This window comes from Larus michahellis, chromosome 5 (genome assembly GCF_964199755.1).
Source record: "Larus michahellis chromosome 5, bLarMic1.1, whole genome shotgun sequence".
Lineage (NCBI taxonomy): Eukaryota > Metazoa > Chordata > Aves > Charadriiformes > Laridae > Larus > Larus michahellis.
In genome coordinates this window covers 51,659,792-51,684,516 of record NC_133900.1, presented here as the reverse complement: position 1 = coordinate 51,684,516, position 24,725 = coordinate 51,659,792, and the positions used below count along the sequence as shown (strand labels likewise).

At 42.3% G+C, this 24,725-nt stretch overlaps 1 protein-coding gene across 1 annotated transcript in view; it reads right to left on the bottom strand.

Annotated features, from left to right (window-relative positions):
* The window catches only part of EIF2AK3 (eukaryotic translation initiation factor 2 alpha kinase 3), a 45,472-nt gene extending 22,710 nt beyond the window's left edge, over positions 1 to 22,762 (bottom strand). Inside the window, exons 1-2 of the mRNA XM_074587260.1 lie at positions 22,366 to 22,762; positions 15,691 to 15,820 (exon numbers count right to left, since the gene is read on the bottom strand). Of these exons, the coding sequence (XP_074443361.1) occupies positions 15,691 to 15,820; positions 22,366 to 22,643 (408 nt within the window). The 5' untranslated portion in view covers positions 22,644 to 22,762. The remainder of the gene's footprint in view (positions 1 to 15,690; positions 15,821 to 22,365) is intronic.
* Between the last annotated feature and the right edge of the window lie 1,963 nt (positions 22,763 to 24,725).

Below are 24,725 nucleotides of genomic sequence, written 5' to 3'. Positions count from 1 at the left end.
ATTTTATGGTTTCATATCCCAGAGTCTTATTTTTCAAAGTCATACTGAAGACAGAAAATTTTCAGGCATTCAAATCAAATTTGTGTTTCACTATTCTTAGTTAAAAAACAGTTCAGCTTCTGACACTTCTTCCACTTTAAGCAAAACAATTTAAAGCTCAATCAGTTGACAGATTAATATTCATCCAAACTGTAGAAAATATGATATGGGGAGAAGCATTCCTGAAGAGACAGTCACTGGGTAAAGTGCAAGATTATTTGTGATAGTTTCAAGACGGTGGCTTTGTAGGTAAAGTTCTACTTCACTGATGTTTTTTTTCCAGAGCTAGTTTACTGCTAAACATGGTATCATTCTCTCTAGATCAGACGACTGAATTCAGTTTTAAAAGAAAGCTCAGGCTGTATGTGAGCTCGCTTACGATTAATGACTACTGTGTAAAGCAGAAAGAGCAATTACCATTGAGGTCAGAGCTCACATTTCATCTTTGCCTTTCCAGACAGTTAAACCTAACTTCTCCTCCCCGAATCTCTTATGTTGAAGTACATTGTTCCTTTAAAACTTGCCTGACTTTCTTAAGCACACGTCAAAAAAAATAATCTTCACTAGGATATGGCATTTCATCCATTACACTGAGATTTTCAAGGAGATCCTAGTTCGGAAGTATGAGTCATTGTCAATGAGTACTAAGGGACTTATTAAGAAACTCATTATCAGCATGATAGACCATAACTAATACTGTGGAGCCACAGTGGCTGTGCCCATCACAAACACTGAGAAATTGTAATCCACATAATCTTAGCTTTTGAGGATATGGATTAACATGGAAGATTTTAATGCTTTTTCAGAACCTCTGTCCATTTGGGCAGTATCCTACAACATAATTACAAGAAATTCAGATACCTTACATGTTAGGATTTAAAGACTACTTGGGGCATATATGTATTAGTCACTTCAAACAAAACATTCCTGATCAGCCTCCAAGGCACAGATGTGTATTATGAAGCCATACAAAAGATCCAGAAGGTTTCTGGTTATTATTTCTGGAACCACTGTTAGGATCTGAAACCACATCTTTAGCATGATTAAAATTCTCTCTAACATGAGACTTTTTATTCCTCTAACTAGGTCACAGACGAGCAAACAGCATTAAGCAAAGTTGGGAATCACCTAAACAGGGAAGGAAAGACAGATCTTGGAACTGAGTGCATGTCATGACTAATACCTCTTCTTACACTGTTTGACACACCTCATTCAAAGAGAAAATTTAGGCGAGTTACCCAACAATGCTGGTGACTGTATTTAAGATCCCTAAAGAATCCAACACCAATGCTTTCTGGCTTTGAAAAGCCTCATGATAACCGAGAATTAAAATAAAAACTCCTCTCAGGAGCACAATTTGTAATTGAAGAGATGATAACAGTAAACCCTTGAGAGTAGCTGTGAAGTTCTTTACAAACCAAAATAAGGTATGTTCTTCCCCTCCCAGATATTTACCTTATGGCAATAAAGGCCAAACATCCTGGAAGAGACAGTGCATGAAATCTGTGATGCACAAGGAATGTTTATTATGGCCTACCATTGGGGAGGAAAAATACACACACATGGCTCTATAGATACACTTACAGAAATAAACCAGCAAAAAAGCAAAAATTTGTGTGGGGAGGGGTCATCTGTAGAAATCATCCAATCAGTGGAAAAATAAACAAAACAAATAAGGTTTACATAGGCGTTCATATTCAAGAACAGCCTTGTGATCTTGAGAAACAAAAGCATGCAGATTTTGGAAAACACCTTTTTAAAGACAAAAGATGACAGTGCCAAAGTTGCATCTGTAACCATGTTGGAGTATCTTGTTAAAATATTCAACACAGAAGATTAATATCATAAAATGTTTTTGTAATGTATTCTTTCAGAAATGCATAATAATTTTGATGACAACTTTTAGCCTGTGCAGCTGTTACTTTGCATTAGTAAATCTTCTGTAAGGTTTCTTCCTGCAGATGGTCCAGATACCTGCAAGTAGTTTGGAGGCCCATGCAATACGAGATATTCCATATATAAATAAGAACGAACAGCAAAGGCTCTTTTTATACGCAGCTTTCCAAATGTACAAAAGCCAAACCAGCTCCTGTACCAGTGTTTCAGCACACAGAGCCGAAGCCTGGCAAACCCAGCCATCAACTGACCTTAAAGTCAGATCCTGAAGAAATTCTACTGGCCATAAGTCAGCTAAATTCATATAGCGTTGTTAAACTAGATGTGTGCCAGTGGCAGCAAGACAGCCACTTGCAAGTTCAGCCTTTCAGATGCTCGAAGGGCTGCAGACCATCCCATCAGGTGGTGAAGAGGGGAGGCAGTGGTGCAAACTGCCCAGGAATCGCCCAGAAATCGCTGCTGAGCAAGGAAACGCTGGTCATTTCTTGGAACCACACACCCAAAATCCCAACACTCATGAAGCTCACTCAGCAACACGCACTTGTATGCTCCCAAGATATGGGTCAAATCAGGTCACGGCTTGTATGCCTTCCAAAATTCCCTGACAGTGGGTCACTGCCTGCTCATCTGTTAAAACCTCGGTCCCCATAAGCTGGGGAGGACAGACGAGACCGTTTCGGTCATCTCTGCTGATCACCTGTCAGTGCTCCCAACCGTGAGGGCACCTACGTGAACAGCACGTCCTGAGTGACATTGGGAAAGAAAGGCTGCGGAACGACACAACTGCTGTCAGCGAACACATCAGGAAAAGGAATGCAGGCAGCCGAAAGCGCTTATTGCACTGAAGGATAATGCCAGAGTATGAGCAGATGGGGTTAAACTGCCCATGAGTAAGTGCAAACTACACATTTCAGTTACTAACCATCACAAACGTGGCATTTCACAACAGAAACAGAACAGAGGAAAAAGAAAAATCACCTTCTTTTAAGATGAATGTATCTATAAATGGGATTACATGACATGGTGCTGACAAGGGACTGCACCCGATTACCACAAAGATCATCTTTTACTAAAATAGCTTTATTTGAAGAATGGGGCACGTATGCAAATGCACATGCTTGCAGGTGCCCACATACACACGTAACAAAAGGCATTTGTGGCCACTTGTGCTGACATCTTTTAAAAGAGCAGCTTAACCAGAGAACATTAATAATAACGACTCCTATCCAAGTTATGCAGCTCATTCTCTAGTACATCAGAAGCAGCAAAGGGACTTTCCTTGAAAGTACTAGCAACTAGCATCGGCATGCAGCTCAGGTAAAGGAATGACATCACCCTGTATCTCTGAAGCATTACCTCATCTCCTAATCCAAGGAGTGAGTCACCCAGGCAGTCAGCTGCAAATCTCTTGGCACAGAAAATGTAGGTTACCACGATGCACTTACACATTCCTCTGATCTGTCAATGTAAATAGCTATTTGTTCAGCTTCACTGGTCAGCAATATGGCACATAATTGTTAAGTGGCTTGTCTTTCAGAAGTAACACTTAAAACAACTCCCCCCCACATTAACTATCGAGCCCTAAATGAGACGCTGCTCTTTTGCTCATTAAGAGTTTGAAGCTGAAGTTCTCCATTGGCTCGGCGCGGGGTGCCGCAGCCCTATCAGCGGCGCTGGCTGCTCAATCTCCAGGCCGACGGGTGAGGTAATGCAGTTTCTAAAAAGCCTTCACAAAAAAGCAAAAAGGCATAACGATCCGAAATGGCATACGCTACCAGGGAATTTGCTGTCTAGACTCTTTACTGGAAAGGAGGGCACCGCACGCGAGGTTCCATGGTAGGTTGATAGGTAGAGGAAGAAAGCTGCTGATTTATAGCAGGAAAAAAAGAAAAAAAAAAAGAAAGAAAAAAAGAAAAAAGTGTAAACAGAGATCAAAACAAACTGAAGTACTACAGCTTCCACAAGCTGTTTAACAGTGTGACATTCATTTCCCATGCCTAACACTCTTTATCATATGAAGCAAAAATCAAGCCTGCTCACGTGCAGGCACATCTGAGACAAGTCTGATGCCAAAACAGTCAATATTATCGTTTTCAGATGGGCTGTACCCTCCAGTGACTCCAAGGAAATAACTAAGGACAAGTAAAATATTTTCCTTAGAATAGGAAGTGTTAAGTCTTTATGTTTTTCTAACACTTCAGCTTGTGGTTTTCAAACCTTACTCTTACGATAAACTAAGAGAGCTTCTTTCCAGTTACTAATTAACCAAGACTAACCTATATGATCTTAAATGATAAGGGTACCAATTTTTTCCCCCCTCTGTGATTATCTCTACAATAGCGTCACTTTAACAAACAGGATCAAAGCCAACATCAGGCATGTTCTTAAGAAAGCTACTTCTCAGTGAGAACTATGTCTTTTAAGCCCCTTTAGAATTAAGCTAGACAACACGTTAAAAGCCACGTACAGCAGCTTCATTCTAAAGGGTAGAAACAAAAGTCTGCACAACAAATCTGGGAAAGAGAAAGCAATCATTTTATGTTTCACATTTCTTGAAGAAACGTATATGCATACAGTAATACAGGTATCCCTACTATAAATGTTTACAGATTTTTTTCAGGTGAGATTATATATGTACACACACTGGGCATGGTCTCGAGATGCCCCTCGTTCAGGTTGGTCTGGAACTGATTCATCATCTGCCCTTTTTTGATACACACGCAGGGAGGTATCTGCAGACACACTGGTTTATGATTTCTTTCTAATATAAGAGGTTATTTCTCCTCTTCACCTTGGATTTCAGGATCTTGATTCACCTGTTTTCCCTTCAGCTACCTGCAGAAATCCTGAAGCACAGGGTACTAAAAAGGATGACAGCATCCTATTACTAACAGGCAGACCCTCATCAAACAGGAGCATACTGGGATGAAGGGGCCAGCTAAAGTCTAAGGAAGTATTTTTCTTCAAACTTTCTGCAAGGCCCACAACATCACTGCTTCCTTAAGGACAGAACAAAGACCCAGGCACTAGTACAATCTTTTGAAAAACAAAAGCTGTCAAGTTAAGCTATTCCACTGCCTAAAGCACTGGTAAAAGAGCAAAGTATTCTGCAGAGCATACAGGGCTGTTTACCCAGCCAAGGAAGAAGAAAATTGACTGCAAAGGGGAGTCCATGATTTACATCAGCAAAACGACCTTCTGAAATGGGTTCAAGGGCAATGAGGAAGCTGAAACAGGAAACACCAACAGACAGGTGGTTGTTTTGTCTAGAAACACTTTCCTTCTTGTGAATGCCATTACTTCTGATCTCAGCATTACACTTGTTTACAAAGTGCATACCTGTTCCTGACTACCTCCTCCTTCTGTTAACCAGCATACGTGCCCAGACCATCTTCAAGACCAGGACCGTGAGAAAGGCTGCACATGGACACCTGATGAATCACAGTATGTTATCGAGCAGTTTATGGAGCCAGGATTATGTGACCTTCCTGCTCTGAAGAGGTAAGAGCCAGCCCGTGCCAGAGCAGCAGGTCAGAGAAGCCATGGAAATAGGTTTCATCTCAGCTGGGGTGTGACACACTGGAAGGACACACCAGCTCTGCACAGCAACAGTGAGTGTAGATGTTTCTCAAACCTCAAGATGATTTTTGCCATCAGGTTGTGCAGCTCACCCAGCAACAGTTCATGGGATCTGCCAAGAAACAGAACGTAGTCCCCTGCTCCCACCCACGGTAAGATCCTTATGACAGAAGTTTACATTTATTATGGTCTTTCTTTTCCTTCCACCATCCCTCATAATCCACAAGCTGGTAGTTTCTATTTCATTTTTCACTGGCTAGAGAAGACAAGTCATAAGCATAACTTTCACAGCCCTGTATTTTGAGCACATGAAGTGATGCTGTAATCCTGTGCCTGGATGAATACTAGAGAACTCGTTTGAAAACTTTTTTTCTCTCTCCTCAAAGCAACACCTACAACGACCTTCCAACAACTTTATTAAATGGCTACATTTGGTATCTCTGCTGTGATTCTACACTTCAAATCTTAAAATCTGATCAGGTTTAAGCTACCAGGGCCCTGACAAAACTGTCTTTTACACAAACAGTGCAAAAAGCAACACATGACAGCAGCACAGCAGCTTGAGAATTATATTCTCCTTTCCAGCGCCAGCGGCACAGCATCTTGTTCATCTTGAGTTTGCCATTAAAAGAATTAGTCCTACTCCATCCTCTGCCCTCCCTTGAGCAGCCATGCAGGGAAGTGGAGGAACCGCAGTGCGTTAACTAGACTGCCCTGGCTTCAAAAGAGCTCAGGTCCCCAGTACTGTTTGCTGTGCAATCAAACAAACCCTTCTTCTGAAGACTAGCAAACTAAAATAACACCGTTACTTTAATCACAGTCAAACAAGACTTGGGGTTTTGACTATAGACATGCCAGCCTGCTTTGCTGCCATGGTAACAGACTTTTAAAAACTGTTCTCCTTAATAATAAAAAAAACCACATGGTGCTTTAAGAAAGACTTTATTTTGACATTATTCCATCCCCCTCCTTAACATGGCAAGTTTTATTAATAAGGAAAGACTGCAACAGTCTTCTGGAACTTAAAAGCAGTCTTTTCTGAGACAAACCGTAGCTCCTGCTACTGAGCCCATCACTGAGCTCCTTAAAACTAATAGCACATAAGGGAGAACATTAGTGAAGAAAATGAAAATTACCCAAAACCTTGCCTCTACAGAAACAAGCCCCATAGAGAAGCTCATTAGCCACTGTGTCAAAGTTGGTACTGTTCCAGTATTGGGATGTTTTAAGATGATGTTGTAACTCTACCCCACCAAAGCTCTCTTGCAGACTACCTGGGCTGCTGTAGCAACACCTGGGAGCTAAGAGAAGCACGATGCTTCTCTTCAGAGACAAAGAGAATGAGCAATAGCAGAAGCCCATGTCACTTCAGGGATCCAGGATTTAAGCTGATCTCTGTCAGACCTTGTATGCTCTTCTCTTGGACTTGCCTGGACAAGGTGTTTTTTAAGGTAAGGACACAGACTCCGTGTGTCTTGAAAAATTAAGTCACAGAGCAACTCCTATGGAAAAGGAGAGCCCAGTACAGGAGAAGATCATAACACAGCAAATGCACAGTCGTCTTTTTCAAGGATGTGAAGAAAGTAGAGAGCACGAAACATGCAGTGACTGTGACAGGAAGATTAATAGTTACCTGTGTACAGAGGACAAAGTCCAGAAGAAATTCGGAAATGAGATGTCAGTGACTGTGCTGCAAAAGGAATGATTTGCTAAACTGTCTAAAATGCTTAGCGCTTGAAACAGCCACTTTCTTTTACAGATAAAGATACAGGCTGAAAGTTCAGAAAAGGCTTTAGGGCAGAATAAATCACTTTGTTGTGTTTTAGGCAGCTGAGCTCCAAATATTTAAGTTTTCCATTCCCTGTGCTGAAACAGGTATTTGTCTAGGCATGACTAGAGTTGATCCATTTTAGTATCTGTAAACACCAGAACTGCTTAACAGCCAATACAAAACATGCAGTGTACCATATGTAATTAAATTACAAGCCACTATAACGATAACTAAACAACAGAGACAGCAAGCTGATGGTAAACTCCCTTTCCAAGATTTGCAGCAATGCATTTTGACCATGTCTGTAAGTGTGACAGATGAAAGTTGGTGATAAACATTAGCCCAGAGTAACTCTGAGAAACTTTCCTGGCTTTGTTCAAGGCACAGCATCACCTGTGAGGATTGGGGTTGAGAGTGCCAGTATCATACAAGACACAAGATTCTGTTCTGTAGCCTCCCACGTGTCTCATAACGGATGTTGTCATCACCCCAAACATCCTTACAGTACGAGTTAGAGGATACATGTCAACACTTTATCAGCGCTTCATCAGTGCTAACTATATCAAGTGTCAGCAAGAAAGCCACCACGACGCAGTTATAGGAAGTCTTTGTTTTTTTAATTGAACAAGACATTGAACTAAGATGACTGTCTTTGAAGATGTGCAGTTTCGATAAATACATAAGACCACTTGTCTAAGCAGTAGCCCTACTTGTCACCCCAACAAAAATCATGATGCCGCATCATACTAACCACTAACTCAGCTGAGGCATCTGTCAGCAATTCCTCATCTCGACAGGTTTACCAGTTGACATTAAGAAGTTTGATTGCATTTCCCAGTACAACTTCTAGCTATCCAAATCTTTTAAAACAATTAGTTTTTTTACCAATGATTTTTTTGGCGACTGAACATCATTAGAAGTTTATTTTCAGGAGAATCATAGAATAGCTTGGGTTGAAAGGGACCTTTAAATGTCATCTAGTCCAAACTCCCCTGCAATGAGCAGGGCCATCTTTGACTATATCAGGTTGCTCAGAGTCCCATCCAACCTGAGCTTGAATGTTTCCAGGGATGTGGTATCTACCATCTCTCTGGGCAACCTGTGTCAGGGTTTCATCACCTTCATTGTAAAATATTTCTTCCTTATATCTAGTCTAAATCTTCCCTCTTTCAGTTAAAAAACTGTTACCCCATGTCCTGCCACTACAGCCCTGCTAAAAAGTTTGTCCCCATCTTTCTTATAAGGTCCCTTTAAGTACTGAAAGGCTGCAATAAGATCTCCCTGGAGCCTTCTCCAGGATGAACAACCTCAACTCTCTCAGCCTGTCCTCATAGAAGTGCTCCAGCCCTCCGATTGTCTTCGTGGCCCTCCTCTGGACTCACTCCAAGAGGTCCATGTCTTTCCTATGCTGAGGACTCCAGAGCTGGATACAGTATTCCAGGTGGGGTCTCACCAGAGAGGAGAAGAGGGGCAGAATCACCTTCCTCCACCTGCTGGCCACTCGTCTTTTGATGCAGCCGAGAATACAGTTGGCCTTCTGGACTGTGAGCACACATTGACAGTTTATGTCCAGCTTTTCATCCACCAGCACCCCCAAGTCCTTCTCAACAGGGCTGCGCTCAATCCCTTCATCCCCCAGCCTGGATTGATACCAGGGGTTGCCCTGACCCAGGTGCAGGACCTTGCACTTGGCCTTGTTTAATGTCATGAGGTTCACACTGGCCCAATTCTGAAGCCCGTCCAGGTCCCTCTGGATGGCATCCTGTCCCTCAGGTGTGTCAACTGGACCACTCAGTTTGGTGTCATCCACAAACTTGCTGAGGGTACGCTTAATCCCACTGTCTGTGTCATTGATGAAGATGTTAAACAGTACTGGTCCCAACACGGACCCCTGAGGGACACCACTTGTCATCAATCTCCATCTGGACATTGAGCTGTTGACTGCTACGCTCTGGATGGGGCCCTCCATCCAATTCTTCACCCACCAAACAGTCCAACCTTCAAATCCATATCTCTCCAATTTAGAGAGGAGGATGTTGTGAGAGACTGTGTCAAAGGCGTTACAGAAGTCGATAATAATTTATAATTCTAAATTATACGCTTTTGTTTCACCAAGAAAGCAGCCAAGATTTGTACTCAGAAATCTGCGGATTTCTCCATTAAGTTTCCCAAGCCTGTCACCTCTTTATGGCTATGCATACTGTGCATGTTTCCAGCAAGAGAAATGAGAAGAACCACTTGTGCCATCAGGAATCGTAATACGTCTATGTAGTTAAAAAGCAGTCACATCTATTCTCTTCTTGCAAACACAGGCTCCACTCCCTTTGATAGCCCTAATAAACCTCCTCTGCCTCAATTGCAATTAGAATTTATCTTCCTTTGAAGTACAATTCTGGACACTCACTTCTTATTCATTATGAGCTTTTCCAGGACCATTTACGACACTTATATCTCTCTCTCTACCCGCAGGCAGCACAGGATCACATTTCCTTCCCCTGCAGAGGAACTAAAATGATAACCTGTCACAGGATCTCTTAGTACACAGTATTCTCAGTTTTAAACAGATCCCCTCCAACCTTCAACAAATTTGTTGTTATCAATTCCCACATCTTCTATTTCATTTAGTACAGTTTAATTTCATTTCTGATATAGAAAACCTATACAATAGAGAACTCGATGACGCCCCAGCGTTCCTCCATAGGAATGATACCTCAGCTATCAGAGTATCTGGTGGTCCTACATCTGTCTCAGTAGCACACAAAAATAAGGATCAGCTACAGGACACAAAGAACCGTCCTAGCATACTCTTCCAGAAAACTGAGATCATACCACCTTACCTGCAAGGAAACAGATTTTCCCCAGATTAGTCACCTCAAAACCAAATCCATTGATTTACACCTGGCCTGCTTGAACAGAATGGCAACTGGGGGCTTTCCATCTGTTCACAACATAAATAACTTTCCAGCTGTAATGTTACAGCACTAATAGACATGTTTTAAATTTTATTCTTCACTTCCTTGAGTAAAACTTTGCTTTAGAAAGTTTTGCACACACTCAAAGGCTTAAGAGAACCAACTTGTTCTTCCCTGTATCAGGAAGTCTGACCGCATTGCACAGCATTTGCTCCCGCAAGCAGCCTGTACGGTTGCACAGAGACTCTTCCAACTGCTACGCAGGAAAGATTGCTTCTGTTGCTGATGTGTCCCATGACAGATGTTTTAACATGCACAAATACATTAAAAGTTAAGATTAACGCCAGTGAGCTAGACAGAGCCATTCATTTTTAAGTAGAATACAGAGAGAAAACCATTGTCTCAGAATGTTTGTGCAGTTTGAAACTAACCTCCTTTTGTTTTGTCCAGTGACTGTTAGCAGTGTCAGAACAGATTTATACAGGATAACAGAATTTCATAATACTCAGCACTGTATTCAACAGCTGCTATATAATAACCTTTTAAGTGAAAATACTCAAACAACTCTGACAGTCTTAAGTATTCCTCACCCATGCCCAAAACAAACATATCTTAGCATTTAGTAGGATGATATTTACAGGCAGTGACTTAACTGAAAATAACTAAAGTAGAAAGCTATGGACCAAACAAACTCCTCATTTTTATTCAGGCTAATAAAATGCTGATGCAGGCGTGCCCTAAGTGGTGGGTGTGACCTTCCTAAAATTGATGTCACAAGATTTCTCTTTCAAAGACACAGTTAAATTATTTACCCTCCCCCAACCTCCAGGAGGGCACATAAAAGAATCCAGACATCACAATTCAAGCCCCTCAGAGGCATTTTGACCTCTTGTCTTGCCCTGATGCGATTCAGTGTGGGTTTTGCAACTTCTTCTGCACCAAAGTGTAAGAGGCCAAAGGATGACAGTTGCTGAATTTCTCCCCACATTCCCAAAGTGACCTAGGACACCTTTTGGCTCTTCTCTAGTTTGACTGGGTACAGAGATTGCCTTATCTAACGTGCAAGGAAGTGCAGTCGGTACCTTAGTGATTCCCACATGCTTGGACACTTCACAGCAGAACTTTTGGGGAATCAAAGCATTGAAAATTTGAAATTATTTATGATACTGATAAAGGGAAGAAAAAAAGTAAAAAAGATATAGACACATTCATACCGTACATTAAGTCATGTCACTAGTGGAGCTGTGGAGATTTCAAAATCCTTTCCCAACTCACTGCTATAAGCTTCAGTCTGTCCTCTCCAAAGGGCAAAAAAGGAGCAATCTGCTAAAGATATCTATGGGTTCACTTTGCCTACAAAGCAATTAGTTTTCAGCTGACTTCAGTATAAAACTTCCTTGCATCTCCACATTTCTCTGGGGAAAAAAAAAAAAATATAACACCGGGCTATTCCACAAAACCATGCCACTTTTATGTCCAAAAAAGACCACACAGATGTCTAAGTTTGTAGAAAAGTTTAATTTATTGTGTCACAATAAAAATGACAATAATTTTATATATATACACAATGCAACTCAAAGATACTGAGAGCCCTTAGAGGGATAAGGATGCTGACAGATCTTGTGACATGACATAACCCAATTATTTAATTTTTCCAGGATATGGTGGTATGTTTACTATGACTACCATAAATGTCGGCCTTGTGGACTGAAACTCGTTTTGTCTCATGATCTCCAATCTCTCAAATAAGGAAATAAGATGCTTACTTAGGGATTAGTCTGTAACAGCCAAATCATGAGCCAATGCAGCTACTTTTATCGAGTACATCCCAGTGCAGCTTCTGTTCAGAGGACTGAAACTACTATGACTGGAGCTGCCCTGTCAGGCTGGACTCCCTGCAGTGTTCCTGACAGTGCAAAGAAAAATCATGTCACAGTCGTGAATGTATTTTTCAGCTGTTACTCTCACATCATCACCATCAAGCATCCCACTTATTTTCCCCTTTTCACATCAAACATCAGATACCAGCTTTTTCACAGGAGTATCTCTACCATTTATCCAGCCGAGAGTAGTCTTTCTTTATGTCTCCATCTCTTCTCCAGCCTCCCCCGTCCCATCAGTCATGCTACCCACTATTGGCCAGTCATTTTAATGTACGGGCATAATCACACTTTAATTTCTCCTCATAAAAGAAAGAGACAGAAGCCCATTAAGTAATTTCATATAAAGCTATGCAGGTAAGAGAACGTATCACCCTCATTAGTAAACGACAACAGTCTCGTAATGATGTGCTATGAATTATTTCCACTTCTGGGGAGGCACTTCTCTGTTTTCACTATGATCAAGCATCATTATTTTAACAGGCTGATTCTCCCAGAAGTATTCTCTTCTGTCTAACTACAGATGATGTATTCATTACAAAGCTAAATTTTAAAGAGTAAATTAAAGTGTTTTCCTTAAAAGTAAGCTCCCTTTCAGAAAAGTTGAGATCCAATGACTTTACCCTGAACTTCAACAAGCAATATTTATGTGCAAGTAACAAGAAATCTTGGACTTGTAAACTTACAGCTTTTATAGAAAAGGGCTCTTCATTTTAACGCAATGGATAGGGAAACAAAGTTTTTAAATTTTTTTTGCACAAGACCGAAACACAGATACCACAGATACCTGAAATACCTTTTCAGCTTTGGCACCCTGACCATGACTGTTTATGTTGGAGCTTAGAGCCAAGGAATGAATTTTACTGTTTTAGTTATCCAGACACACAATTCAGCAGCCTTTCCTGTCTAATTGATCTGTTCACATGACAAATGATGAACACCTCACTTGTCAGTGTCATAAGCAGCAGTTTCAAAATCTGAAGTGTTTGACAGAGCTGCTGGAACATTTGAAATTTTACTACCTCACTTTCCTAATTAACACATGAGCTCCAGACAGCCAAGTTGACATTTTACAGTTAGGCAAAGGAAGTAACTACTATTCTATTAAACACTGTAAGTTTGAAGATCTAATGTCTTTTCTTAAAAGCCACTTGGAAATTAAATTGATGCTTTCACACCAGGACCTGAAACTACAGCTCATTGCACCCTCACCCAAGACAGTTAAAAAAAGAAAAACTCATCAAAACAATTCAGACACAGCAGCACAGACTTTCCACATCCTGAAAGAACACAAGTCTTTAGCACTGCAAGTGTAACGCAAAAAGAGTTTCTCATCTGCCATTTCTTACAAGAAGATGTAGGTTAACAGCTTACATAATCATACAGATTTATGATTAAGATAATAATATTGTGGTTGCAGACACAGAGGCCTTTTTTACCTCAAAAATGTTGGAAGAGGAAGAAAAAGCCTTAATAGTTAGTTTGAGAGAGTAAACCTTAAACATGCCACATGCCCAAATCAGAAAGGAAATACTTTAGAGTGGGGAGATGACAGACACTGAGACTTTAGTGAATTTAGTATTTTGACCCATAACAGAATTGTCACAACAACTTTAATAAGGCCAATTACTCACTCAAGTAGTGAGATTCACTGCATGAAGTCTTTCAGCTGATACTGACAGCAGATTAAACTTTAAATAGTTTATTTGGGGTATTCATCACTTTTGTTTCTTGTTAAATTCTGTCTTATCTTAACAGCATCTGTTTACATGACAGTAAGTCTAAAAAGGCCTATATTCATAACACTTAACGGCTTCTAAAAGGCCAGAAAGACGTTTTACTTCCAAAATTAGTTCTCTTCCAGGCCCTGCATCTTAACTGCCAAAATCCATCAGTGTTTTTGGCTGCAGTTGTAGAAATGCAACAATTCGAAAGCCCCTCTGAAATTTCCTATATGCATAACAAACGCTCTTTACAATTGTATTTTTATGATTCCCACAACTTATTAACTTGTAGCCACAGAAGAGAATTAAATATGGCATGGACATACTACAATTTTTGGTGTATATGCATCAACCTTCAGTTTCTACAGTCATACCACACTGGAAAAGATCAAAACTCTGGACAGATCAGTTGAGCAACAAAATCTAGATTTGCAAAAACACCTCTACAGTATTAAATGCTTGCATTCTTGAAATCTTTAAAAACCTGGGCTTGTGTCTTAATTTGTACTGAAAAATGAAGTTCATATTTGCACATATTTCAAATGCGTGTTTTATAACCAGTTGTTCTATATTCACAGTGGTCATCAGAAACTATTCACAGCAACAACAGATAGCAGAGCAATATTTTAAGTATTAAAAACATTTGTAAAGGACCGCAGTTTACAACTGGCACCTTCCTCTTAACAGAGCTCTTTACAGTTCTTTTTACAGTTTTCGATTCTTTTAAATTATGCTCTAGAAGTTCTTTCCCACAGTGCTTTTTCTTAAACACAGAAATACATCTGAACAAGACTGAAAAAGGTGCATCCGTAAATAAAATTCTCTCTCAGAAACAAAGGAACACAAGTTAATATACACATTACTTTGCAATCCAAGACACTTATTACTAGCTCTCATATTAACACTACCACAGCAACAGACCAAATCTTGCCTTAGACTTCTTTATACCAAAACAGAGGTCACATAAACTAGACAGCAACAAAGAACTACATGCAAGAAGCTCATACAGTCTGAATACCACTGAATTCAACTTTCATTCTCTGATGCTTATCATGCAAAAGTGCAATATGGGACTGGTCATCGAATCCAACCATCCATGACAGTGAAGGACTGTGCACTTTGTCATCACCACAAACTACGTCTTACGTGGTATATTTATTCCTCCTCATTCTAGGAGAGAATGACACATGGATCTTACTTCTCCAGTGCAGGGGCGGGGCGGGTGGGGGGTGGAAATCAGCAAAAAACTTTCTTCTAATTTCTAGCCTAAGTTTATTCAAACTGATGGTGGAAATAGCACCAAACAAGAAATTCAACCCCTTAGATTTCCATCTTACAGTTTATCAGCAAAAGTGATGCAACCCTTTACCACTCAGTAGTTCATGGTGACCTTTCCTGCTCTATTTCATTGCAAACATTCTATTTTATAGGCAGTCCATTTATCTAGTGTATATGTAAAAAATTAAAAAGCAACCCTTTGTTCATTTATTAAGTCATAAGGACTTTTGCTTTTCTTAAGGGGAAAAAAAAGCCAGTACTTGCCAAAAATACTGTAGTAATACAAAGCAGATGATCCTTTCATTTGCTTAAAATTACAAGAAACTCGTTTTGAATCAGCAATTGCATACAATTCCCAAACTCAGTTACATCATCTGGTTTGAAAGTTATCACATATGTCAATCGCAAGACTAAAATGCTGACACACTGTAGTTTGAAATGGCAACATGATGTAAGCACTCCAAAAAAAGTTTGAGAACAGCTATCAAACTTTATCCATATTAAGTTTGCTGCATTATTTAACATCTATCAACTACAGAGGAAGTTGCATTTGTTTTATTATAGAAAATTCTATTTTTAAAGATTTAGTCAGGAAAGAGATTGAGCCTTACCTCTGGTTTACTGAGGCTGGATGACACAAGAGAACCCGATCCCACATCCAGATCCCACTGTTTTCTCCCACTGTTTTCTGGATCCAGTGCAGCAATTCGTCCATCCAAAGTGCTGATAATTACTAGAGATCTGCAAGTTGGAAGCATTCAGTCAAAACTACAGCAGTACGGAGTTTATCTATTAGCTGTTTTCTATACTTAACACAGTGCAACTCCAACTTTGAAGTTAAGTCTATATATTCTGCAAAACAGCAATTTAACTTGGTAGCCCTACCTAAACCAACATGGGAAAGTAGAAAAGTTGAAGCCACTTGCTGGATGTCATAGATGTACATGCTATTAAGACATTCAGAGTTCAGTTTCAGGGGAAGATAGTTGACTTTTTGCTCCCGCGTGCAGGCGTTACCACAACTGAATGAGATCTTTGAGATATTTATACAAACAATATAGACCCTATTTTTTCCCAGTCCCTCTACACTGATCTTCAATTGGTCCTTTCAAAACAGCCTAGACTGAAACTATTAACCCCGCACATCAGTACGTAAGAAATACTAAGACGCAACTAAGCTTTCAATACCTCTGGATGAAACACTGCAATCCTGGAGATTTGTCAGGTCTTAGAATAAAACAAGTAAAACAAGTCTTGCCTAAGGTTTACACAGGACACCAGAAACCACCTCCAACGTCTGCAGATAACAAAGCAAGCAAACCGCCTCATGCAGCTTAGGCTTTAAGTAGCCTGTCTGTCTGGGGATACATGGCAATGGCAGGCTAGCTGTCAATTTCTACAGCACCTGAAGCTCATCCATTTTAGTAAATATTGTTGCTTGCACAGCAGTACAATTAGAATCAGCACTTTTGATTGGGATAGAATTCAAGCATTAAAATAAAAAAACCAAACAAACCAAACCAAAACCACTAAACAACGCATCAGAGGTAACACACTGACAAGGCATTTTTGAAGGGCCTTTTTTCCCCTTGAAGATTGTTTCACTCTGACCTGAAAAAGCTGGGATGTGTTGCCAGTTTTGGCTTGCAGCAGGCTCACCAATCTTCAAAGGCTGTAGGAGTGAGTAGAGCTTGATCACTTTACAGACTGCTTGCACTGAGGGGGGCTGGATGTAGTGACCCAGAAAGACCTTTATAGACATTGATTTCAATGACAATAAGGAACTGTGCAAATAAACCTGATGGATAGATTAACTATTTTTGGGTGGGGTGAAAGGGCAGGTGGGAGGCAACGCACACACAGACATATATATGAATCATTACTTTAAACAATAAGGGACCCTAAATTACCGTGTAGAACTGAAGCCAAATATATTTACTTGTCCAAAGTTACCAGAGCAGTAAGCTGAAGTTTAGAGAAGAAATAATGGGGGCTATCGTTTAAAGAGGGAAAAACAAAAGTCATGATCTTAAAAACATGTTCAGGGATAGCAGCTTATTGCCTCACCTACAACAAAGGTCATGCAAAACATTGCAGCTTTACATATAAAAGTAAGCCACACATTTTATAGGACCTTATACAGTACTATAGCACTATATTGTTAACAAATATAAAATTAAATACATCTTTAACCTTTACCAAAAATAACATAGCAGCTCCTACACTTTTGAAGGCAGCCAAGCATCCCATTCCTCCAAAAGCTTAGTTTAAGAAACTGTTAGAAAAACACCAATTGTGCAAATATTTGAACAGTAGAACACATGAGTTTTTGTAAGCTGAGTACATACAATTATTCAAACTGTACAGAAACCTAGACTGGGTTAATGATAAACCAGATTGCAGGAGACTATCTATTCTCAAGCACCATAAACAAGTGCGCACACACTAAGGGCCTTGGACACACTTGTAACAGAATCTGTTTGCTTTATGGTAAAACAATTTATCTGAAGCCCTCCAGTATTGCATAAAAATATTATTCCAAGTGGGTCTATTTAAATTTTATGTTGATCCAGCTAGCAACTAGGTTATAAAAAAGGTGGTGTAGATAGAATGGAGGGAGTTTTGGCATTATCACTGAAGTCAAGACTGTGAAATCCTTCCCATCTACTCCTGTTATTTTCCTTTTGTGTATTTCTTCCTGCTTGACTTCTCCCTCAAGTAACAAATGTTTTATGCCTTTCTATCTTACCTTTCCTTACTATCTTCCCCCACCAGATGCAAACCTCAACCTTCCCCGAGAGTTATCTCATTATTTAACCCTCACCACCACCACCCAAGACAGCAGTTTTGGAATCTGTACTTGCATTGTGATCTCCAGCCACCCAAATTGTGGTGTAACCGCACTTAAGTTTTAAGTTTAGCTGATAAGGAAAGGTGGTGGGATTGGGAGAATAATCATGCCTTCAGATGAAATCTTTGTACCAATAGCACACACTTTGAAAAACTGGTTTATCGAACCGTTTCTGCATACCAGAAAAAACCTAACTTCTCCTGGTACTCTTTATGAGTCCCCTTGGCCACCAGCTCTACAGTGGACTTTGTTTCACAAACTCCACCTACTGAGCAAACTCTTCAATAAGACATGGGAAGAGGACCGGCTCAGCTATACCTAAATCTTCCACACGGCTACCTTTGGAATTAGAACTAGGTGCAAGAAAAACATTCATTTGTCTCTGTTTTTTTAATGACTGATTTGTTTTGAACTAAATAGTCATGTTTCTGGTCCCATTTTCATCTTGCTCTTCATCATTAATCCCATGTGACAGAAACTAACTGCTAAAAATCCTTACTCTGGTATAAAAACCTTCGTTACTTACTTTATTTTTCTATAAATTAAAATCTTAATACCTGTTCTCCCCATCTCTGACTGAATCCAGTAAGTTAAAATCCTGTCACTCGAACTCTAATCGGTATAAAATCTGCAATTTGTCTACACATGCCCTAGACCCATGCTAGTGTTATACTTTCTCACTATCAGATTCTCCTTTTTTCATGTTTTCCCCCTTTCTATGTGAGAATCCACTGCTTGCAGCTTTGCGTACTGAGAGTATGAAGTGGTGCCAAGAGATCTTCCCATCTTTCAGGTAATCTAATCAAACACTAGATTAACACAGTCTGATAAAAGCAATTTGGGCAACTACTTCAAGAAACTGTTTCAGAGCTTAAAAACAGGCAGGCAACTTGCTTTTTGTCACCACACAGTTGTGAGTTTATTGTAGCATATTATGCCAAATTCTTACAGCAAATTCTTACAAACACCGGTAGAATATGGCCATGATTCAAGAATAAAGAGCCATCCTTTTAGCCATCTCTTTGCAAGCCTTTGCTGGCTGAAGAGGTTAGGACTGTACCTGCAATTCCATTACACTGAACTGAAACAGTGACACTCTGGATGCATCTTTGGGACACATAAACAGCAAGTTGCAAGAAAAAGGAATTCCCATGTTAGCTTCTCTTTTGGTTAAGCCTGAGAAACTCTGTTATTCTCTGCAAAACAATATCTTATCACTGGCTATATCAACACCACCTCCTGACTGGGGTAAAGCTTAAGGACTACCTTGACCAAAGGAGACAACTTCCAACATCATACAAGTTTTCTACGAACACTATCAAACTAGACCTCAATTATGCACACCATGGCACACAAAACACTTAATACAACCCAGTCACAGAGTATACTAGTGAGTGAATCACATCACACACATACTAGAGAAGGAAAAAAAACCTCAAACACCAAGAGAAAACCAGAATTGCAGTAGTCTCTGCAAGCCTGGTACAGAACAAAAAGATACAGAAATCACTCCAAACTAGGCAGTAACTTAAATCCCAAGACCCATCAACCAGGAACCTGAAAAACGAACATCAGTAAAATGATGAAGATGCTTACGTACATCACCTTGCCTCCAGCTGATGCTCCAGAACATATTATGAACCAACTAATGAAGGAGAAGAAAATCCCTTCTGGGCCCTTACAGATGGCTAGCAGAAAGACTAAACCATGGGGCCAGCAGAGTATGGCACATACCAAGGTTTCTGTAATCACAGCAGCTGACAGAGACTAAGCTAACTCTATATAGTCAGATTTTATTTGCACTTTGTCAACATGAAAACACATCTGGACATACTTCCCCCAAGCCGACCATCTACAAACAGCCTCTATGGTTAAATGAAAATGTTTTCTTACCATTTCCTATCCTTTTTCGCTCACAGACATAAGCTTGTTATTGAAGCGCAGTTATAATGTTCCTCCTTGAAACTATGCAAAATATCTACCACAAACTTCCACATACATTGACAAAAGGCCAGACCTGGGCCTTAAAACCATCGTTTATATTTCGTCATGAACACAGCACATATTTTGAGATCAGGTGGCCTGAACACAGCTCTGTTCTACATTACAGAAGTGAAGGTATCTGCTTTACCTACAAACAGAAGAAAAGGCCTAAGATTGCAAGGGAAGATGTAAACAGGATAGAGAAGGAACACTTATTTAGCTCATCTACACCCTTTCACTGTGCAAAAAAAAAAATGTATTCAAATTAGCTGGTTTTGTTAGAAAAACATGCAGAATTTATCATTGCTTTGGTACAACATTTATCACTATTCCTGTTTCAGTTTAAAAAAACACCCCACAACTCTAATAAAAAGGCCACCCTCAAAAGCCAGTAGGGACATTGCAAATAGGACTGTTTGTCAAACTTGAACTCTTAAGCAGCTATTCCAATTTCAAAACCTGCATGTTTGGATGTTAAGAGCACAGTAATTCACTAACCCATACATTTTCTTCTAGGAAATTAAAAAATCCTCAAACCCAAGATGATTATATTCATTCACGTACAGCAAAAACAGCTGGGGTTTGTTTTTGGGATTTTAGTTTTGTCGTGGTTGTTTGTTTGGGGTTTTTTTTCAGATTACACTGGCCTGCTATATTACATAGATATTTGATTCCTGAAGAATAATTAGCTGAGGTGAGTAGAGTTCTCACAGATGAAAAAAATAAAGAAATGCAGGCAAATACTGTGGCCAGGCAACCATGCTATTTTTATTTGATGACAGCAAATCTATTCCTATACATCGATCAATTAGAGAACAGCGACATTTCATCTCAGTCTTAAATTACTAAATTGAACAATCTTTAATGTATTTTACTTAGCTCTACTAGTCAAACTGAAATCCTTTTTTAAATATTTTCAGGGCTAAATAAATGAAGGTCTTACTAAAAATTGAATATAGTAGAATTGTAATAAACTAGGTAGGATTTTGATGAGCTGATACACAAAAGAATGATTATCACCAAAAAAGTCAATAGATTTTCCTCAAAGAAAACAACGTCCAAAGTTATCAGCCAGTTTCTTACTCTAAGTGAATGCTCAGCTATACTAACAAACAGCTTACAGCTTTTCGTTTCTAGAACAGGTTCTCAAATATAGCAGGCATTTAGTCATGCTCTTCTTCCGTTAAACTCTGGCTGTGGCTTATCACCTCATCTTTCTCAGCCAATTCAGAAGCAGACTGGAAACAGCTCAGTAACATTTCTGCACTTGAGTCATTCATTAAAATCTTTCTTTTGCCAGAGCTTCTTGCCACATGCAGTTATTAAGGATTTTATTTCCTCTTGTTACATTCTGAAACTTGTTCAGCAATTTGTCTTGCATGTTTGGCTTCCCTTCAAGCATACACCAGGGTCTGTGTTTAACAAGACAATTAAGTAAACAGGAGAACCGTATTTTCTTTAAAAGAAAAAGATGGCAGAAAGGCATACAACGCTCTGAACAACTGTGAGTTGCAGGTGTTGGAAAGAGTTTAGACTACAGATGCAGCGCTTGTGGGTCTCCTTGCCGCAGGTACAGCACTGCCTTGCGGTAACAAGTCAAGGAAGGGATCGAGACTTGGTATTATCAGGGTAAGTAGACGGGCCAGATGTCACTTAGCATGACATCCGGCAGCATATTTGTCTAAGAATTAAGGCACCCATTCTCCCTGCTAACAACCATAGAAAAGAGCAAGTACCTTAGCGATGGTGAGGTCCTGAAGTACCCTCTTCTTACTGCCAGTTCCCCCCTCGCCCCAGCCTGTCCACTACTGCAGGGCCCATTCCAGTGCCATGGCGGGACTCGTCTCTTCCACCCCTTTGCCTCACCTCCCACCTTCAGATACTTCCCTGCCTGTCCCTACAGCTCAAACCCACGCACCAGCTTGCGGCACCCTTGTTTCTCCACACACCCCCTTCCCAACACACCGCTCCCTCTATAAACAACCCACAGCCCAACTCTCCCGCCTGCCTTCTCCACTCTTCTCGAACTACTGACCCTGCTCAGCGCTATTCCCCGCGGCGCACCCCTCCGAGCCCGCCTCTGCACCCTCCCCTTCCCCACGCACGACCCCCGGGACCCTGCAGCTCCTTTGCCGCCCACCGCCCCCCTCCCCAGCACCCCCAGCTGCTGATTCCCAACCTGGAGACAGCCCCCCGCTTCCCCAGCACCCCCAGACACCGACTATAGACGCTGTCCCCCCTCTCCCCTGAGGCACTGACCCCCGCCAAGCACCCCAAACTGGGCGATAAACCCCTCCCCAGCAACTCCACGCACTGACCCCCCGCCCAGACGGCCGACAACCCCTCAGCAGCCTCAGGCATTGACCCCCCGCCCCCCGGGGCGGGCTCCTACCCCGGCCCAGGCACTGACCCTCATCCCAGTCACCGACAAACCCCCCACCCCGTCGCCCACCTGCCGCCGGTACGGGCCTCTGCGCTCTCCTCAGGCTCCTGCTCGCCGGGCGCCGCGGGGGCCACACCGGCCTCATCGTCCTCCACCGTCACATCAGCGGGACCGGCCGGCAGCGCGGCGGGAGCGGCGGACGCCCCCAACCCGAAAGCGGCCTCCACAGCCGCGGCATCGCCCGCCAACGGCGGCGGCGGCGGCTCCGGGCCGCCTGCCGCCACCCCCAACAGCAACAACAGCAAGGTGAAGGCGGCCAGAGCGCTGCGGCACCGCGGCCCCCGCATGGAGGGGCCCCGCCTCGCCCGCCGCCGCCGGCCGTTAGGACATGAACGCTGCCGCCAACGCCGCCGCCACAGAATGGGCGCCCGCCGCGCGCCGCAGCCCTCCCCGCGCTGCCCCGCCCCACCCCGCCCGCCGCCACGTACCGGCACTCCGCGCGCAACCGCCCCCGGCACCGCCGCCCGCCCCTCTGCGGCGGGGAAGCAGCCCATTGGTCCGGCGCCACGCCGCTCCGCCCGCCGCTGCCTCTTGACTGGGGGAGACCAGCGGAGAGGGCGGGAAGAAGCGGTGTTTGTCAACAGAGCCGCGGGGCCAATTGGAGTCACGCCGCTCTCTTCCCCTCCCTCCGTCGCTGCTCCGACCAATCGAAAGCGCATGATTCACCGACCCGCTCAGGGATTGGCGGAGCCGGCGCGCCACACGTGCCGCTGACTGGCGCGCCGGGTGGCGCGGCACCGCCCCTTCCCGGCCGGCCCTCGGCCGGGCTGGAGACGTGGCTCTTCCTCCGTGCCGGCAGGGCGGGGACAGCGGCGCGCACCATCCGGCGCGCGGGGACGGGGGTGAGGGGACGGGTAACGGGCCCCTCCGGGGCGAAATGGACGCGTCGGGCGGGAACGGCGGAGGGCGTCGCGCGCCGGCCCCGGGGACCGCCATGTTCCCCCGGGCGGTGTGAGGCAACGGCCGGGCGGGGCGAGGGCGCGCGTAGGTAGGTCTATACTCACACCGACACATACAGGCTCTGCTGAGGTGCTCGTAGCGGCCGTTCCCCTCCTGAGGACGGTGGTTTATGTTGCTTTAGGCACCTTCTCCAGCCAAACGCCTCGTCTCCTTCAGGAAAGGGCACGGTGGCATCGACTGCTTCCCTCAGGAGATCATTCCCTAGTTAACGGACACGCCAGTGGACGAGGTTAGCTGGGTAGGTACGTAATGTGGCACAGCACGATGACCAACGGGCCCATGAATGGCTGCCTCAGTGTCTTAGCTAAGCATCACGGCAGCCTTGGAAGCCATATGTGGTAAATTCAACTCATGGTTGCTCCATGTATTCACAGATTTTGGTTTCCTTTATCAAGCAGGTAACACCTCTGCATTCTTTGGGGACCGTTTTTCCCCCTTCTAGCAGTTAATGAATCATTATGTCCTTTGCCTTATCTCCTGCTCCTGGGGAGCAGTTCCCATCACCGAGGCTGGCTGTTGCCCACACCAACAGAATGCCTGTGGCCTGCAATGGATCATGCCATGCCTAGTGCTGCTACCATGAGGTTTTTTTGTGTCAGTATTCATCCCTGTAGAGATAGGTATGTAGTTTATTAAGCCACACCTTTATCTTCTTTGTTACAAACCAAATTAGTTACAAACTGCTCTGTTCTCACGGTAAGACATTTCCTCTAGCCCTTATTACAGTTTTCTGTCCCTCCCCTTTTCCAGTTTTTTCAGCATTGCATTTCAGAATATGGAGATGAGGGTGCTGTCTTTATCTGTATCCATGGGTAGAAAAAGCTCTAGTATATCCCTAGGTGTGCCTCTCCTTTGCAGAGGGGCAAAGGCTGACTGTAGGCCGTATGTGAGCACACAGCACAATGCCTCTAACCCCCATGTCTCACCCAGCTGGTCCCTGTGGGTGTGTACATGTGCTTACCTGAGATGCGTGGCTTTCCATTTGATTGTCTTATGAGGCAGTCCCTTTATCCAGACTGTGTTTTGAACAACGGCCCTTGTCATCCTGATGGTACCACCCTGCTGATGCGGTTGTCATCTGCAAATTGTATTAGGAGTGATTTTGTATTAACTTCCAAATGACTAATGAAAATATTGCTTACATGTGTAGTACAGTATACATGATCCCGGAGGGATACTGTTACATTATTGAGTTATAATCAGTTCTAGAAAAAATAATTCTATGTGGCCAGTGTTTAATATATGCTTAACTGATGCTTTATTACCCTTTATTTTTCATTAAAATATTGTGCAGTTCTAAGTAAAAATCCTTTAAAGAGTTTATTACAGCTTCCAGAGAAAATTTAATTTTTTGTTGTCTTCTTGAAGCATGAAATGAGATTTCTATTAGACCTTTGACTGGCATTACT